This window comes from Balaenoptera musculus, chromosome 19 (assembly GCF_009873245.2).
Source record: "Balaenoptera musculus isolate JJ_BM4_2016_0621 chromosome 19, mBalMus1.pri.v3, whole genome shotgun sequence".
Taxonomy (NCBI): domain Eukaryota; kingdom Metazoa; phylum Chordata; class Mammalia; order Artiodactyla; family Balaenopteridae; genus Balaenoptera; species Balaenoptera musculus.
In genome coordinates, this window is record NC_045803.1 from 24,975,411 (window position 1) to 24,994,944 (window position 19,534).

General features: G+C 44.9%; 1 protein-coding gene across 1 annotated transcript in view; it reads right to left on the minus strand.

The window, feature by feature from the left end:
• Positions 1-15,860, minus strand: part of ABCC11 (ATP binding cassette subfamily C member 11) — a 54,073-nt gene extending 38,213 nt beyond the window's left edge. Inside the window, 6 exon segments of the mRNA XM_036832322.1 lie at positions 893-1,066; positions 4,629-4,862; positions 6,924-7,071; positions 11,287-11,445; positions 14,124-14,242; positions 15,762-15,860. Of these exon segments, the coding sequence (XP_036688217.1) occupies positions 893-1,066; positions 4,629-4,862; positions 6,924-7,071; positions 11,287-11,445; positions 14,124-14,242; positions 15,762-15,860 (933 nt within the window).
• Between the last annotated feature and the right edge of the window lie 3,674 nt (positions 15,861-19,534).

Below are 19,534 nucleotides of genomic sequence, written 5' to 3' on the forward strand. Positions count from 1 at the left end.
GTTTGAATCCATTGTGACTCTCAGTTCCAGGTCTCTACTGAAGGGTTCCAATGGAAGCCTCTCCACGCCATCATACCTTGGGCACCTGCCTCACACATCCTGGGGGGGGGGGGGGGCGGCGTTCTTTTCTGGGTCCCAAGCTAGGCCATGACTAACTAAACAGAAATACGACTCCTCTGCCTCTGGGAGCCCTAAACTCTCTACCAATTACAACCACCTTTTTAAAAAAAATTTTTTTTGGAGTACAGTTGACTTACAATGCTGTGTTAATTTCTCTGCACAGCAAAGTGACTCAGTTATATATGTATATTCTTTTTCATATACTTTTCCATTATGGTTTGTCACAGGATATTGAATATATAGTTCCCTGTGCTGTACAGGAGGACTACAATCACCTTTTGATCAGAATACATGAGCTGAGGGAGGAAAACACTCCATCTCAATAATTCAGAGCACACAAATCCAAGAGTCACTTCCTGTTTTGCCCAATTTTATTTCAGCTGAATCTTGGGCAGCAAATTTGCTTCCTTTCCCCCATTATACTGTGCCAATGTGAAATGCTATCTGCTTTATTATATCAGCACATTCTGGGTAGAAAATGAGGAACCAAAATCTTACACAGAGGATGGCTACTGAGGAAAGTCTGTGAAGCAGATAATCCGTCACAGAAACCTACGAGGTGGGCCTCACCCATAAGATTCACCTCCTATTTATGAGGCCAGCATTGTGGCCAGAGAACCATTTGAGGTAGGAATTGAAGCTGAATCTCACCCCCAGTGGAATGAGCAGTCAACAAGAGTCAACATTCCCACTGAGAAGTACCCCGGATTCCAGAGCCCTAGGAGTTCTACGGAATGTCCAACATCAAATGGGTGGCAAAGGAAGACATTACCTCCAGTGGTAAAATCAGGAGATAGCAAAGCACGGCAATGAGCGCTGTGGGTCCAAGAGTGAGGCAGGAGGTAATGCTGCAGGCTATCAGCAGTAAGCAGGTGAGCAAGGCCAGGGGCCCATAGCACGCCACTTCAAACAGGCAGTTTATGTCGCTGGTGAAGAAACTGATGGCCTATAAGACAATAAGCCCATGGACACAGGTGTCACCTCTCCAGGCAACCAGAAGAGGCTACACGTGCATGTGGCAGGTGGGCTCGCCATGCCTTCTCCAGGCAGGAAGGCTTGAGGCAGGGTGGTAGAGTGGAGACAGACACACCAGGTTCACAGCTCTCCTGTTACTAGCTGTGTGACCCTGGACAAGTTACTTTGCCACTCTGAGCCTCAGCTCCTCCACCCGTAAGGCTGGAATGATTATACCTACTTTATATGGTTGGTGTGACAATGTCAATAAATATCTGCACACATAGACTGTGCCCAATAAAAGTTATATTTTTCTATACTATTGCTACTACTACTAACAGCCATATTCCAGAGAGCAGCTTATAGTCTTCTATTTTATTCTAGTCTAGTCTATTCTATCCATTCATTCTACTACTACTACTACTACTACTAACTGCATTTTTGGGCAGGAGCTGAGGCTTTTTCTCCTCCTCCTTTCTCTTTTTTGCTATAGACTCTTTGGCCCACTCCCTACCTCCCCAACATATACTGCCTAGTTCGGTGCATAAAAGCTGACATTCCAAGTCACAAAAGTTTTGAGGAGTCGATTCATTAATGTCTTTTGGAATTACCAACCTGAATCCCTAAGAAGTGATTTCCTTTTAACCTTAACCTGATGTCCTCCCAGTTCCCAGGATGTACCCCAGGCTGAGCCTTTAAAAACTATTAGTTGAGGGACATAACTTGGTACAGACACTCTGGAGGGCAATTTAACAGTATCTTTTAAAATTAATGATTGCACAAACCCCATGACCTGCCAGTTTCATTTCTCTGTTGAGAAACATTCTCCTGTGCTGGAGGAAGCACATATACAGGGATGTTCATTGCAGCACTGCTTATCGCAGCAAACCCAGAAATACCCTAAATGTCCATTGTTGGGGAAAGGTTAAAGCATCCACCCAAGAAGTATTGGATAATATTGATGTAAAAATCTCACCCAAAAATCTATATTCTACATTTTCTATTGGTAAAACCAAGTTGCAGAACACTATGTAAAATGCAGTATCATTTATGGAAAAACACGCACACAAATACAATATGTTTTCTATGGGTAACTTGCATGTGTACCTAAATGTACTTTAAAAAGCTTGGAAGGTGATGGTAGTCACCTCCAGGCATAAGCGGGGTGACGAGGTGTAGGGGGTCATCTATACTATTTTTTTTTTCCAAGGAGAATGTATTCAGGTGTTTTCAAAATTAATTTTAATATAGAATTTATGGGAGCAACTCTCTAGAAATCCTCACATGAGCAACTACTTCCATCTCCAGTTCCAAATGGGTCATGTTGTTCTCTGCTTCTGTGAAGATGTTTGGGGAAATCGGGCCTCACATACAGTAGGGACTTAGAACAGAGGCAAACAGAAAAGGAGCCAGGGTTGGCCTCGGTGCAGAAAGTCTCCTCAGCGAGGCAAGTGAGGGCACTGGTTCAGAGCCTGGAATTTGCAGCCAGGCCCCACTGCTTACCAATCACTTGACTTGTACAAGTTTCATACCCTTTCCTGGCCTCAGTTTCCACCTCTGTGACAATGGGAACAATAACAGAAACTACCACCTAAGAGGGCCGTCAGAGGACCAACTGAGCTAAGTAAAGCCCCGGGGACAATGGCTCAGAGGAAGTTAGCAGTTACTGTGATGACTGCTGAGATGAACAGGGAGAAGGGCTGCGTGAGTCCTTTAACTCCAGTCACGTGCAGGAGGACAGGGCAGCCTCCTGCTTAAGGCCTAACAGAAATTAATGATACAATTTAACACATGAATCACCGGCCCCCTTCCACATACTTTACATGTAAATACTAACTCATTTTATCCTATGAGACGATTCTATAAGGCTGGCCCTATTATTATCCCACAGCTCCAGAGAGGCTGAACAAGTTGCCTAAGGTCACAGAACTAATACAATGGTGAAGAATAACAATAATAATGATAACAATAAATATCTTACATTTGTTAGCATTTGAATTAGAAAAAGCATCTACTTGTTGGCAATGGTTAATACAGCAGACATTATTTTGGACATTGTCCTGTGTAATTCGGATGCTGGGCTTTTCGAGGGATAGAGTAGTGAATCTGAAATGGTTCGTGTCTTTGAAGGGGGCTCATTTGAGTGGAACAGCCAGATTTGTGCTTGGTGGGGAGTGGGGGCAGAGGGCGGGATCTAGAGACACTATCATGAAGGAGAGGACGTCTCAGCTGGGCCTTGAAGGATGAACGGAATTTTATTTATTTATTTTATTTTTTTGGCTGTGTTGGGTCTTCGGTTCGTGCGAGGGCTTTCTCTAGTTGCGGCAAGTGGGGGCCACTCTTCATCGCGGTGCGGGGACCGCTCTTCATCGCGGTGCGCGGGCCTGCGGGCCTTTCACTATCGCGGCCCCTCCCGTTGCGGGGCACAGGCTCCAGACGCGCAGGCTCAGTAGCTGTGGCTCACGGGCTCAGTTGCTCCGCGGCATGTGGGATCTTCCCAGACCAGGGCTCGAACCCGTGTCCCCTGCATTAGCAGGCAGATTCTCAACCACTGCGCCACCAGGGAAGCCCTGAACGGAATTTTAAAAGGGCAGGGGCAGTGATGTGAGCAAAGCTGCCAGGGGGTGGACATGTCTGGTCTATCTGGGGACTGCAGGTTTAGCCCCACCAGGCTGGGAGGGTGGAAGCCAACCTAGGACTAGAGGAGGGGACACAGGCGGAGATGAGGCTGGAAAGTTGCTGATGCCAGATCACAAAGGAGTTTGGCTTGAGGGTAAAGAGCCAAAGTGGTATTGAGTTTTCCAAAAATTAAAATGTGTGTTTCAATATAAAAGTAATCCATGCTTCTCAAGGAAATTGGTAAGCAGTAGAAAAATAGGGAAAGTAAAATTCAATATAGAAAATTCCAATATCCGCCCCATGAGTCTGGGCCATAGTTGGTCATATCTTTCTTCAATCTCTGCCATTGTTTGTCTGTGTTATGCTGTAGGGAGCCCCAGACAATAACAATAACCAGGCCTGTAAGTATTCATCCTCTGCAGATAAGAAAATTAATACTCAGAGGGTTTATCTCTGCTTGCTTTTCCCTAGATTTCCCTGAGTTACCAAGTCCTCCCATACCTTCTTCCCCAGGTTGTCTTGAGGGGATATGCTTTCTGTTGTGCTTCTACTCAGGATTTGTGCCTTTTGGTTCACTGCTGTATCCCCAGGGCCTAGAACAGGGCCTGGCCCAGAGTAGGCCTCAGGAACTATTTGTTGAATGGATGGATAAATCCTCTCTAAGGTTCTGAATACAACTGGCATCCCCCTGGGTTGTTGTTGAACTGCTCTTACGACCCCAGAGGCAATTGTTGATGGTTATCAACATTCACCCTGGGAATGATTTCCTTTGTCTTTCTTCCTTCTCTCCTAACTCCCTCTTCTCCCTCCCTTGGCCTCCAGGAAAGTGATGTCTCCAGGAGAAGGAGGAAACTACCAACTAGCCCCCCCCCCCCCCACCCCCCACCCCCCCCCCCCCCCCCCCCCCCCCCCCCGCCTGCAGCCTCATCGCTTACCTCTCCCATGGTGATGTGTGTTAAAGACTTCAATTGTATCAGTTTCTCAAGGGCAAAGGAGAAGACAGCTGTATGAAACCTGATGCCAGTGTGCTGGTTGATGACCCAGCATGAGCACATGCTCAGAGACTTCAGACACTCGGTGAGAAAAAGGGCAAAGCAAAGCCCTACTCCATAGGCAATGTTCCCCAACCGTTCTTCAGTATATTCCAGGATCTTTGGTATAACCAGCATCTAAAAGGAAACAGGAGTTTGGATCATTCAGACTTCCCAATCCTGCTTTCAGGCAACACCAACCCAATATGGACCATGTGTGAGGTCCTCAAGTCAAGGGAGGGGGCTTACTGAACGATCACAACTGAGTCAAGCATAATCCTGCACTCCAGAAGGTTACAGGCTAGTTGGAGGAGACTTAGGAGTTCAACTGACCCAGATCAGAATCCCAGCTCCACCACCTTGTAGCTGGTCCTAAAACCAAGCAGGATCCTGTGGGACTCCTGGACACAGAAGCCTTTCTGTGTCCCCTGTTTCTTGTTTGTAGGAAATAGGCTTCGGCCTCCATGACCTTCCCTGAGCTCCAAAGGGCGAGTTCAAACAGTTGTTAATCAGGGAAGGGAGGGGATGTGGAGACAAGGGAGGAACAGCCAAGAAACAATAGTGCAGCCTTGGGGCAGGTTCTGGTTCCACCTCAAGGGATACACATAACAATATCTTTGAGCTCTTCTGCAGAACTAAAAGCCCCAATAAATGGAAGATGTTAACCACTTGATGAAGCATTCTTCATTCCAGAGAGAAGGTCACAGCTTGATAACCTTGAGAACCACAGGAGCTCATCAGGAGACCACCTGAGGCCAGATTAAAGGAGTGCAGGCCCTGCACACACCCTGATCCTTATCAGCAACCTCGCCCTTGAACCATTGCTATAAAACTCCTCACCAAATCCCCCGCAAAAGGGACACACAGTTTTGACGGCATTAGCCCACTGTGTCCCCCTTTGCCTGGCAAAGCAATAAAGCTCTTCTTTTCTACTTCTCCCAAAATTCTGTCTCCGAGATTCAATTCGGCACTGGTGCACAGAGGCAGTTTCAGCCTCAGTCCCGACAGGAAACAGAGGACACAAACAAACGGGGTAATTCAGGAGTTAATAACAAGACTATTTACAAAGGTGTGGGCAGAACTGAGGAAATTCAACAGGGGTGGAGAAGTACCCTGGGGCTAGCAACAGCAGGGAACTAAGGGGAGGAGACAGGGTGAGGTTACTGAAACCCAGAAGGAGAAAGTCATACAGAAAGGCCCCCTCATTTTCGGATCTGGTCACCAACCTCCAGTGACAGGAAGGGAGGCAGTCAGAGCAATAAATATCTTGCCCTCACTTTCTCCTTCCCTCCAGCTTCCTGTTGGAATCTCCCACTGGTCCAATCCAACCAGAAGCCAGAAGCAGGGGGACCCCATTGACGTGATCCATAAAGGTCACACATTAGGGGCACAGGGCAGTGCAGAGAAAGGTGGAGAGTGGATCTGGAGGGACAAATGGAGAATATGCAGCACACTAACTGTCACCCAAGTCACTTATCTCCGTGGTATCATCAGCTGTTGCTTCCTCCTGGCTTACCTCCATCCTTCCCTGAGCTGGTAACAGTGCTTCAGTTTTCTTCTGGGGAGACTCTCGCCTGCCCCAATGCACGCAGTCTAGGCTAGACTGTCAGTCAAAATGCTCCACTGCTGGCCAACAGGTGAGCACGTGACCCCAGCTGGGACAGCCAGACTCACTGTCTGCAGTGAGAATCTTGGGCTGAGGAACTGATAGGAAATAGTGAGCCCATTCATCCCAACCATGGTACATGGAGGAGACCTACACGCCCACAGCTGCTCAGCCATTTCTCAAAGTAGCTCGCGTGTACTGAGCTGGGCCAAGTTCTAAGTGTTTTATATGCTTAACTCATTTAATGTCACCCTATGAGGCAGGTAATTTCGGGCTCTCCATTTCACATGTGAGGGTTTCTATGAGGACTACAGCTGAGAGTGTCATGGGGTTCACAAGGAAACCAAGGCACAGAGGAGGTAAACAAATTGCCCAAAGTCACCCAGAAATTAAGTGGCAGAACTAAGGTTAGAACCCAAGCAGTGGCTGCAGAATTCACACTTCTAACTACTACTAGCTCCACTGTCCCCAGAAAGTCTTCATTTTCTGAGCAGCAGCTGAGAGACAAAGACATCCCCAATTCTTGGCATGGATTTCAACATGCTAATCTCCAAGGCCTGGAGTCCCGAAACCTCCCCAAGCCTGCCACTTACTGGCCCCAGAACACTCGCGGCAGAGAAGCAGCTGCCCAAAAGCGTATTGAAAATAACCCGTGTTCTTTGGAATCTCAGCATCACTCAAAGCACTGAAGCTTTGTCAATCCCATGCCTTGAGACTTCTTCTTCCCAAAGGAGACGAAGCCTTGAAAAGAGGAAAATTGAGGCAAATGAAATCTCTTTGTATGTGTCACCCAATTGTCCTAGTTCTTGCTAGTCTAGGAGCTTGGTCACAGAAATCGTCAAACATAACACAAATAGAGAGAATAGTAAAGGGCATCTCCCCAGATATGCATTCCCCAGCTTTAAGAATTATCAACATTTGACATTTTTGCTTCATCTCTCCTCCCCTCCACTTTTTTCTTTTTTTACTAGAATATTTCAAGCAAATCCCAGAGATATCATTTCATCTATAAATGCTTCAGTGTGTATCTCTTCCAGATAAAGCCTTAAAAAACCCCGTAGTAACCATAATAACAATAGTTATAAATTAATAACTATTCATTATTAGTAACTATTTATTAATAGTTATATATTAATAACATAGTAAGAATAATTCCTTAATGGCATTTAATCCAACTTTCTCTAATTATTTCAAAAATATGTTCTTACAGTTAGTTTGCCTAAATCAAGATCCAAATAGGGTCCACTCATTGCAGTTAAAAGACAAATCTGATAGGCCTCTTGCATCTCATTTTAATCTGTAACAGTTGCCCTTCCTCTGCATTTTCTGCCATTTACTTGCCAAAGAAACTGAGTTATTTATCCTGTAGAGTTTTCCACATTCTGGATTTGACTGATTGCATCCCTGTGGGTCTGTCTAACATAAATTTCTATTCCCTGTATTTCCTATTAAACTGCTGGTTAGATCTAGAGGCTTAATAAAATTCAGAATTCAAGTCAGCTGGCAAAAATACTTAATAGGTGATGTAGTGTATGTCCTTTTGCATCACATCAGAAGACGTACAATGTCTGCTGCCCCACTTTTAGTTATGTTAAGCTGGATCAGTGAGTTAAGGTGTGTCAGCCTGATTCATTCATTGCCAAGTTCCCCATCACTGATGATCGTTGCCTACATGCACTTCCAACAGGACTGGCAAAATGGTGATTTGTCTAATTCTTTCATTCCTTTTCTATTTAGTAGCTCGAATTTTTTCTGTAAAAAATAACTTTCCCTCATCAACTATTTTGTTACCCTGAAATACAGTAGGTTGAGGAAACAGCCTAAGTCTTTGAATAATGCCACTCTTCCTTTTTATACACAAATTAAGATTCATAAAACCCAGAACTCTGACCTCCAAAAAGTGCCCTCATTTATTTCAAAGTTCCCAAAAGGGTGCCCCAGTGTTGGATCATCCAACCAAAAGTGTATCCTTCTTTTGACATTCCAAGCTAACGATGCCTGGGAGGTTTGTGCTACACCAGCAAAACAGAAACACCAAAAACATTTCATTTGGGTTTCAAAACATTACATTTGGGCTCCCCTGGTGGCGCAGTGGTTGCGAATCTGCCTGCCAATGCAGGGGACACGGGTTCGAGCCCTGGTCCGGGAAGATCCCACATGCCGCGGAGCGACTAGGCCCGTGAGCCGCAACTACTGAGCCTGCACGTCTGGAGCCTGTGCTCCTCAACAAGAGAAGCCACGACAATGAGAAGCCCGTGCACCGCGATGAAGAGTAGCCCCCGCTCGCCGCAACTAGAGAAAGCCCTCGCACAGAAACGAAGACGCAACAGTGCAAAATAAATAAATAAATAAATAAGTCAGAAGCTCTTTAAAAAAAAAAAAAAATTCATTTTTTTTCAGAAAAGCATCAAAGAACTTATCATGAAAAAAATTAAAATCATGTTGACTTTCTTACACTTCTTTTTTATTTTGAGGCAGGAACAGGGGACCAGACAACAGTCATTGTGATATTCAAGGCTTCCAGCATCGTACTCTGGCCCTTGGATGCCTCCCATGCCTCCGCAATCCAATCTGTCAGCTGCAGGCACCGTGCTGGCGTCTGCCCTTGGACTTCCTGGCTCCTGCTCCCCTATGTCCGGTTCCACTGTCTGGAAAGCGGTTACCGCTGCCCATGATGAGAACATCAAGGACTATGCCAAGGGACTCCAGATGCTCCCGGAAGGTGCTACTCCTCAGGCTGCGAGAGCAGGTGGACAGAACAGCCTCCCTCGTTTGGCCACCCTTTGCTGCCAGGGCCCGACAGCGGCACTGTTTCTGCATGTTCTCAAACAGCTCTGTCAGCATCTGGGTCTCCCTCTCTGCCCAGAATCTCACCAAGTCTCTCACAGCAAGCAGTTCTAGCCCTTTCTACTCTTTACCCTCCAGCCATGGATACTCATGCCTAGCCTAAAACCAGAAGGGAACCAATACCATGAGAATCTTTCTGTCCTACGTTCCTTCACCTGCAATCAAAACTCCAGGCCTCTTCTTCCTTCCTGAGTTATGAAAACTACACCATCCCATGTCCACCTATGTGGACCAGATAACTTGAACAGCCTGGGCCCTAGCTCAACAAAGCAAAAATGTCCCCCTGGACACCTGTCTGTGTTGGAGGCTTTTATTGCTTGTGGGAGATATTACTCAGGACAAACCATGAAACCACATCTCCTCATTCAAGCCCTAACCCCACACATAACACAATCCACAGAGACAGCAAGCTCTAGAGTTGTTTCTATTGATACTTTGACTAGACAAATCCAAGTTTTCCGTAGCCTGCCCACAGCCCTCCTAGCAACTCTATCAATTTCTGGCCATGATTATTAGACTTAGATTCAAGAGACTAGGTTTCAAATTTCACCTCCTCCATTCATTAGCTATATGATTCAGGGAACATCATTTCATCTCTCTTCATCCTGGTTCTTCACTTGTAAGTTGGGGAAAATAATATCTGCCCTGTTTATTTCATAACCCTATTGTGATGGTCAAAGAAGACAATGGATGGGGAAATGCTCTGTAATTGTAGAACAATAAAAATGTGAAGAATTATGAGGGTCGTAAGGATGAAGGTGATGGTGGTGATAATGGTAATGCTGCCGAGAGTGGCGGCAATGATGATGGTGACAGTTTGTCAGCACATCCTATAGAATCCAAAGCCCTTTTGAAGGACTAGGGAAGACACGCCCCAGAACACTGCCTGTTAAACGGAGAACATATAGAAAGAAACCCCTCTAAAGGTGTGAATGCATGCATGCACCTTTCCAAAGAAACATCCAAAAAATGGAGTGATTGCAAAAGTTTTGGCAGTCAGGCCTTGTGAGTTATAGAATTCAAAAGGCAGCGTCAGTGAACAGGAAGTGAAGGGAAGGAAATCAGGAGATCTTGTCCTCGCAATGGTTAGGGAAGAACAAGCAAGCTAACATTTAACTGATTGCCTATTATGCATCTGGCATTTTCCTACGTGCTTTACACTGAATCTATTACCTCTTGATTCTTACAACAATCCTATGAAGGACCATGAGATAAATCTTTTATAATTTACTATTTTATATATAAAAACACAGGACCCTGAGAGGGTAAGTAACTCATCTGACATCATAGCTGGTAAAAGGTGAGATTCCAACCAGTATCTGGCATTATCCAAAAGGTGCTCCCTGGAAACTCTTTTTTTTTTTTTCCCGAGTAAGTCTGAGAAGCAATGGGTCAAAGTTTAACCAGTTTCTGTATTCTCAGTGTCTTCACTACACTGATTTTCTTTATAAATCTCTGAGACCTGGAGACAGCATGCAACAGTTCACAAACTCCTTGACCACTGAATGCTCTTTTCAGGGGGGCTCTGAGGGGACCACCATTTCCAGGAACATGTTTGGAAAATGCCATCTACACCTGGGGTATCTCATAAGCAGCTAGAGGTAGTAACATGAGTACAGGACGTTTCAAATCACTCATTTTCCCCCCATATGATCTTCCTATCACCTTGTAAGGTGGGTGGTACAGGAAATTTAATCCCACAACTAGTTAGTGGTGGCTCAAGGATTAAGAGCCTGGGCCACTCACCAAAATTTAATCATCAGTGACACAGATAAATGCTTGATCCACAAAAAAAAAGGCGAAAGGGACAAGAAGCAGTAATTTCTAACCTCTCGGCGTCCCGGGCCCCCAGGCAAACCTGATAAAAGATGTGAATTCTTGTTCCAAAAAAAGAGCTCTAGCCCATACATATAAAATATGTAAATTATTTCTTAACTCCAGATTAAGAACCTCCAGACTAGAGTGCGGTCTCCTGCTACAAAGGAAGAACTGACATATTTTGGCTGAGGATGGACCACCCCTAAACACACACATTTAAGCGACTCTGGTCACCATCCACCAAGACATGGTCTTTAACCAACCCCACTGGCTTGCCCAACGTGACTTTACCTTTTGGCATTTTTGGCTGAGGCATCATGTACTGACAGCTGGGGGATGGTGTTCTCATCTAAGCGTTTCCGTAAACCTTGGATCGTGACTGGGCTGAACCATGACAGCGTTAGGTAAGAGAACAAGCCAGCATCATCCGGGGGCTGGGGCGCAGGAAACCTAGCAGAGAAGTCACAGGCAACGCGGTCACACTAGGATGTAGGCGCCAGAGGTAGACAATTAAGTCAAGGGCAAGATTTGGAAGGGATGAGTGATAACTATGTAAAAACCACAGTGTGGTCATCTGGATATACAAAAAAGCATTTTTTTTCATGACTATTATTTGTGATAGTTAAAAACTAGAAACAGGGGCCTTCCCTGGTGGCGCAGTGGTTGAGAATCTGCCTGCTAATGCAGGGGACATGGGTTCGAGCCCTGGTCTGGGAAGATCCCACATGCCACGGAGCAGCTGGGCCCGTGAGCCACAACTACTGAGCCTGCGTGTCTGGAACCTGTGCTCCGCAACAAGAGAGGCCACGATAGTGAGAGGCCCGCGCACCGCGATGAAGAGTGGCCCCCGCTTGCCACAACTAGAGAAAGCCCTCGCACAGAAACAAAGACCCAACACAGCCAAAAATAAATAAATTAATTAAAAAAAAAAAAACTAGAAACAACAAAACACCCATCGATAGGGGAATGATTTGAAAAGACAGAAAACCAGTATGGTACATCTTGTACTGTATCATAGAAAACAATGCAGAAGGGCCTAAAAATACAGATGATCTACATGTAGAACATGGAAAGAGCTCTAAGAATATTAAGCAAGAAAAAAAAGCCACTTGCAGCTGAAGAAATTTATTTAGTATATTTTTACTTATATAAAAAAGGAAGAAATAAGGGAAGGCAGACAAAACAATATATATATCTATTTTACATACAATATATGTCAAATTATATGACAATTTATATCAAATCATTAATAGTGTTTGAAGTAGGGATTAGAATTGGCCAAGAAACAGGAAAAGAGATTCTCATTGTTTTAATTTTTCTGTTTTACTTATATAACTTCCACAAAAACAATAAAAATGAAGAAAAGTAAATAAGAATGATAAGGTCATAATCTCTGGGAATGATTCACAAATACGGAAATAATGATTGGATTAGGGTGTTGAGATCGTGCGCAATTTCTACTTGTTTTTTTTTTTTTTTTTGGCTGCACCTCGTGGCATGTGGGATCTAGTTCCCTGACCAGGGATCCAACCCAAACCCCCTGCATTGGAAGTGCAGAGTCTTAACCGCTGGACCACCAGCGAAGTCCCAATTTCTACTTCTTTTTTCAAAATTGCCTTTAATGCTAAATAATACAATATGAAGAAAATTCAATTTTTAAAAAACATTTGGGGAGAAAGACATGAAGGCAAAAATGCGAAACTCGTGGGATGTTCTTTGTTTTTGGCTATGGCTTCTTTTCTCCATGTTCTGGCCTTTTACATCCTCCCAGCCCGTCAGCAACCATGGTTGTACATCTTGGGCAGTGCTGGCCATGCCTTTGCCAGAGATGTTGGAGAGAGAAGGACTGATGGGAAGATGAGACATTGCAGCAGATGTACGGGGCCATCTGTGATCACAAGAATAGGGCCAGAACTGATGAGCTGGGGCTGATATTCCAAAGGCCCAGCAGAAACACTGTCACTCTAAGATAAGGCTGCCCAGGTAAACTCAAGCACCAAGGTCCTTCGTGCTGGTGGAGATAAGATGCATTCGGTGGGTAACAACCTAGGTAGTATTGATAGAAGCTCAGATTTAAAAAATAGGAATACCAATGCAGTTTGTTTGACAGCTAAAATGTGGCAGGGAAGAGGGATCTGTAAATATGAAACAGGCTCCTGGTGATGAAACGCTGAGGAATCAGACTAGAAGTGTCATGGTCCTGTCAATATATGATGCATAAATGAACGTGTGCGTGAATCTGTGGGGGGCCCTGAAACCATGGGTGTATAAATCAGAAAGTCATTTGGTGATGGTTACTTTAAACTATGGTTTGTTAGAGAAGGTTCCATGAATTTCTTAAACTCAAGTTTAAGGGTAACATCATAGGGCATGTTGCCCTTAAACGGCCCTTTCAATGGCTGCCCATTTCTCTCAGAATGAAGACGAACGTACTTAGTGTGGCCTGTGGGGCACACATGGTCCCCCAGCGTCTGCCCTCTGCCTGCAGCTTCATCTCGTGCCACACCCACTATCACACAGGACTCTCCAGAGACACTGGCCTCCTTCTCAGTTCCTGGACACATACATCACTGTGTTCTTTCCACCGCAAGGCCGGGCCTTTGCACGTGCTGTTCCCTCTGCCCAGGTCATCCTTCCCTCACTCTTGCCTAGTAAATTCTTGTTCATCCTCCAGGTCTCAGCTTCAGTATCACTTGGAACCCATCACATTGTCGCTGTTCCCTTGTCCCTCATGCCCCATATTTCTTCACAGCGCCTTCCTCAAACAGCTGTAATCACATGTTTATCTTCGAGCCTACGAGCTTACTGTCATTCTTCCCAACGTGAGGTTGGTGACGGGCAAGGATCCTGTCTGTCTCGCTCACTGTTATCCCCCCCACCGTCTGGCACAGTGCCTGGCACGTGTAGGTGCTCAATGAATCCTTGTTGACTGACTGACTGACTGAATGAATGAATGAATGAATGAATAAAGGTGCTGGCTGTGCTTCCCTGATGTGCCTCAGGCTTCTCAGGAGGCGTTTGGCTGTGTTGGGACATGATTATGTAGCCTTTGGGAGGGGTCCAAGTGTGAGGGTCTGAGGATCACTGCCCTGGAGGGTACCAACCCTCAGCTCCCCTTCAGGACTCACTTTGGCTTCGGACGGTAGGGAATCATGGTTCTCCGGGCAGCGTCGTACTTCCCCATCTCTGGTGCCTCAGGCTCCCTCACCTGCTGGCTCCAGGGGCTGTCTTCAAGAGTGAAAGTTTTCTTGAGAAAGATAAAACAAAAGCACATCAGTTTCAGACTTCACAAATACTGTCCTGAGGGAGTGAGGGACCAGCCACCCAAGGAGGGTGGATCTTTCCACATCCAGCCTTCTAGAGAACGGCTGCCAGAGTCAGATAGAGAAAGACAAATACTGTATGATCTCACTTATATGTAGAATAAAAAAACAACTACCCAACCAACAACCAAACAAAAAGCCTGATTGCTGGGTGCCAGAGTTGGGGGGTGGGGCAGGGGGGATAGGCAAAATGGGTGAAGGTGGTCAAAAGTACAAACATCCAGTTATAAGTCATGGGGATGTGATGTGCAGCGTGGTGACTATAGTTGATAACACTGCATTGCACATTTGAAAGCTGCTAAGAGAGTAGATCTTAAAATTCCTCCCAAGAAAAAAAATATTTGAACTATGTGTGGTGATGGATATTGTGGTGATCCTTTCATAATATATACAAACAGCAAATCATTACGTGGTACCTCTGAAACGAATATGATGTTTTATGCCAATTATATCTCAATACAAATAAATAAATAAAAGAAAGGTTGCCAGGCAGGGATGAGCACGGCTGAGAGTCAGAACAACCAGGTCCCAGGTCTGGCTCTGCTCCACATCGGCTGGGTGACTCTGGGTGGGTGGGGGGGGGTCACTCCACCTCCCTGGGCTTTTATCTGTCGATCAACACTGTAGACAAGAAGAAAGGGCGCTATTTTTTTTTAATATTTATTTATTTATTTATTTTTGGCTGTGTTGGGTCTTCGTTTCTGTGCGAGGGCTTTTCTCTAGTTGTGGCAAGCGGGGGCCACTCTTCATCGCGGTGCGCAGGCCTCTCACTGTCGCGGCCTCTCTTGTTGCAGCGCACAGGCTCCAGACGAAGGGCGCTAATTTTAGACATCCACAGAATGCAAGACCAAGTCACCCTCTGAGGGTAAATCTACTAAAAAGAAATCAAGAAGTAAAAAAGTAAATCTGAAGACATTACATGTTACCCTTTTGATTAAGTGGGAAACAACTAAAATGAAAAAGATATATCATTTCTAGGACTTCATACAGAATAAATAACACTCTCTTGAAAGCACAGCAAGGGACCTATGGGAAGAGATTCAGAATAGTGGTTACTTCAGGTAGGGAGGGTTGGGAAATGGGATGGGTGGAAGACCAGTAGGTGGATGTGATTGTTAGGGTAGGAGCTGGTGAGTTGGTGATGGGTTTATTGGTGCTTATTATATTATTATAGGTAAATACATAGATAAATAGGTGTGTGATAGAGAGACAGACAGAGACAGAGAGATAGAGAGGGATAGTGGGAGAGAGATGTATGAGCCATGAATGTGTATCATGACCAAGGATTATGATTCATCTAATTGCGGAAGCCTGAGTTCCATTAAACAAAAAAATCAAAGTTGAATAAATATGGAACAAAATTCTTTGACCTAGTTTATGACCATTGAGAATGTCCTGTCAACTCAGTTTCCTGGTGTTTTGATGCAAAGGAGATCTACTTACATAGCTAAGTCCTGAAACTGTGTCATCATCTACATCCAAGCTGAGATTCACAAGGTCACCGGAAGACCTGGGGACCCAGTATATCTTCTTTCTGGTCATTTTCAGGTGTCCTGCCAATTCTTTGTTTCCCAGAATCAGAGAATCTGAAAAGGCAACAGGTAGGAGCAGATGAGATAGAGCCCTAAGCAGCCAGGAGAGGGGGCACATCACCCAGCAGCGAGTGTACTGGGGGCCGTTGTCACAGCACCTGCTCTTCTCTCTGCTCAGAATGGGCTTGGGTCCCTCTCTTTAAACATCTACTTGGGTCTCAGCCCAAGATCACCTAGGGAAACCTCAAACCACCCATTCCCAACCCACATCCTTGGGCCAGGCCAATTTTCTTTAACATATTCAAGGCCTGCTCCTAAAACCATGCTTCTTCTTTTATCCCAGTTTGTAATTGTCCATTTAGGTGAATCACTGATTTTTTAGAGTTCATTTCCTGCACTAAACAGAGGTCCTCACGAGGGCAGAGACATGTCTGCTCTGCTCACTATTAAATCTCTGGGGCCTAGGGATCTCCTAGGAGGAGAGCATGTGCTCAATAAATAAATGGTGAATGGATGAATAAATAAGTGAAAGAAATGTGATTTTGCTATTCTCTGACTTGGTTTTCACAGACTCAAGGGAGTGGATCTGGGCACAATTTAGGAAATTTAAATAATTAAAAAATATATTAATTTGCTTTTCATTTTGCCTATGTGAATATCTGATTCACTCCCAGAACATCCATGTGCCTGGGGCAGGAGGGGGGATGGTAATTAGTAATATTTCTGAAGGAATAGAAAGAGAAAGAAAATGTACAACAGGGCTGGCATCGTGGGGTATGATGGGTGTCTCACAGGGCCCCATACTCAGAAGGGCCCCAGGTTTGGTTCAATGCTCTGCCCGTCACCATCATGAAATTCTTCATAACTTGAACAAGGAGTCCCACATTTTCATTTTGTACTGGGCCCTGCAGATTATGTAGTCAGTCCTGGTGTTCAGATACAGCTTTTGACATTCAAGTATTGGATTGTGCTTCAAGTAAACAGACCTGAAGACTAGCCTATTCTCTTGGGAGAAGATTCTCTAAATTCCTTTATTCCATTCCTTCCCATCTCACTTCCTTTTAGCAAATCGCACCCAAATCTGGTGAACTCAGTTTCTGGAATTCTCCTATAGAGCCTACAAGATAGACTCCCCAGCCATGGCACCAGGCCACAAGGTATACAGTTGGCCCTCTGTACCCACATGTTCCGCTATCAGGATTCAACCAACTGACGATAGATAATATTTGGAAACCCCCCCCCCCAAAAACCAGAATGTTCCAAAAAGGAAAACTTCAGCTGGCACAGGAAACTATTTACATAGCATTACATTGTATTTACAGCTATTTACATAGTATTTACATTTTATTAGGTATTATAAGTAATCTAGAGATGACTTAAAGTATATGGGAGAAAGTTCTTAGATTATATGCAGATACTACACCATTTTATATAAGGGACTTGAGCATCCTTGGATTTTCGTATACACAGCGGGCCTGGAACCAATGCCCCCTCTGAACTGAGGGGCAACTGTACAACTGTGATGGTAGCCGTGGACCTTTCAGGGGTGATGGAAAATTAAAAAGAAAAGGAGGGATGTCAGGTAAGAGAGGCTGTCACATATTTCTTGTTTAAGACTGTGGGAAGAGTCCAGTTTCTGGCTGCTATGAACCAGCCTAGGACACAGGCACATTAAAGTGAAATTGGCATGATTCAATGGAAGGAGGCCCTGGGGGTAGGACCATGGTGTACTGGTGTACAGTTTATTCACTACACAAAGGTTCTCAGTGGAGGGAATGGGGAGGGGGAGGGGGAGTCAGCAAATTCTAGGTTGCAAGTCATGCACCCTGGCAAGGGGCTGTGTCCGCGGTCTCAGTGGTGTGCTGGTAAACGTGTGTATCTGTAACTAACCTGTGGTTGCATTTGGTGTAGCTCCAACATAATTGTTACTTGACATTTTTCTTTATGTTAATGAGTCTCTTTGCTGAAGAGTTTTCAAATACTGAAAGAATATTTTCTCATTTTTTGTGCTCTTCACAATGTAATGGCTACAAGCACCACACACTTGTTAATCTGCATTATTAACACTTCCTGCATTTATTTCTTAAGCTTAGACAATCAATAAAAGAATAAAACAAGCCCAGATTTGTAGCCTTTGCCGATTTTTGTGGTGTAAATATTCCCATCGTGGATGATTTCAAGTTACCAACATGTTGGGAAGAGAGGCGCATTCAGAAATCACTGTATGGTTATCTCCAGGATACAAGTACAGTAGATGTAAATAACCTCAAAAGTATAAATAGTAAAATGTAGTGAAATAATCAGGAAATGACAGATTTTTGAGTATTACCTTTGTCTTTGATATTATTAATTGTAAATCTATATAATTTAATTTTAATGTTTGTGTTTAACAGCTGGGTTCTCAAAATTCCTGAAAATTTGACAGTTTGTTCTTGTGAACTAGCATCTTAAAATGGTAAGCCTAAACATTTATGTTCTCCTAATTAACCAGCGAGTAGGGGCTCATGAGGAAGACCAGATTCTTAGAGAACAAATACAGAAATTAGATTTTTTCTCACCTTTCAGGTATAGTATGATTTGCCAACCTGGTTTATTTATACACACCTGCAAAGAGATACAATGAGGGTTTTAAAGACGTGACTCCTTATAGAAATACAGAAGTCATCCAGGAAACTAGCAACAGGGAAAAGTAAAGCAAATGAAAATGAAGGGAATGCAAATGTGTGCAATGGCTATGCTTGCAGAACACCAATTGCTCATCTCAACGTTAACTGGAGCTCAGCCACGTATTGGCTTGAGCTGCCTTCCATGTCTACGAGGCCCACTTCTGCTTCCTTGAATGGCCAGGGGAATTCCCTCCAGAGTTTTCTTTGGCATCCTAGAAAAGTTCCCTGGCCTCCCACCTTCCCCTCAAGAAGATAGAGCTGATGTTTATTCATTCTAATTTGAGGCAAGCCCATCACTGTGGTCAGGCCGGGGGGCCAGGACAGGACTGGGAATAAACCAGAGAGGAAACAGATGCTTCCAGCCCTGTGTTCCCAGATCCCCAGGGGGCCAAAGTCATGACTAGACATGGGCCATTTGCATATGGGGAAACAGCCTGTGTACAGGAGGGGGGCCCTTGGAGAGAGGTAACTTTTTTGGAGGAGCTGATTTATTTCCTCATTGTTCTTACCACTTTCCCAGCAGGATCTAGTGTCCAAGGCCAGAAGGGGCACCAGAGGGTAGGGGAGGTGCCCATGGTGAGGGCCACAGGGCCGGAGAGCCAGGCCTGAGGAAGCTGAGATGATTAGACCTCTCCCTTGCCTTCCCTGGGTAGCTGGGTAGCTTTCCAGGGGCTGGTTCTCAGAGATCCTGGAGCCCCGCGCTGGCCGTGGCCGTCTTGTTGACTGCTGAATCCCTACAGCCCAGAGCCTGGTCTTCTCTGTTCCAGAAACTGGGAAGCTCCTTCCCGTCTTGGTCTTTGTCTGAGTCCTAACCTCTGCTGAGAACACTTTCCTCCGAGCTCCCTGCAGAGCCTGGCCTTTCTTGTCATGTAGGTTTCAGCTCAAACACCACTTCTGCAGGGTCACCTTCCCAGACCTCCCTCCCTCATCTTGTCCTCCTGTCTCTAGCACCTTCTACAGATTTTCCTATTAGATTTCCTTTACTTATCACTTTCTGAAATTGTCATTTCTTTGGGGG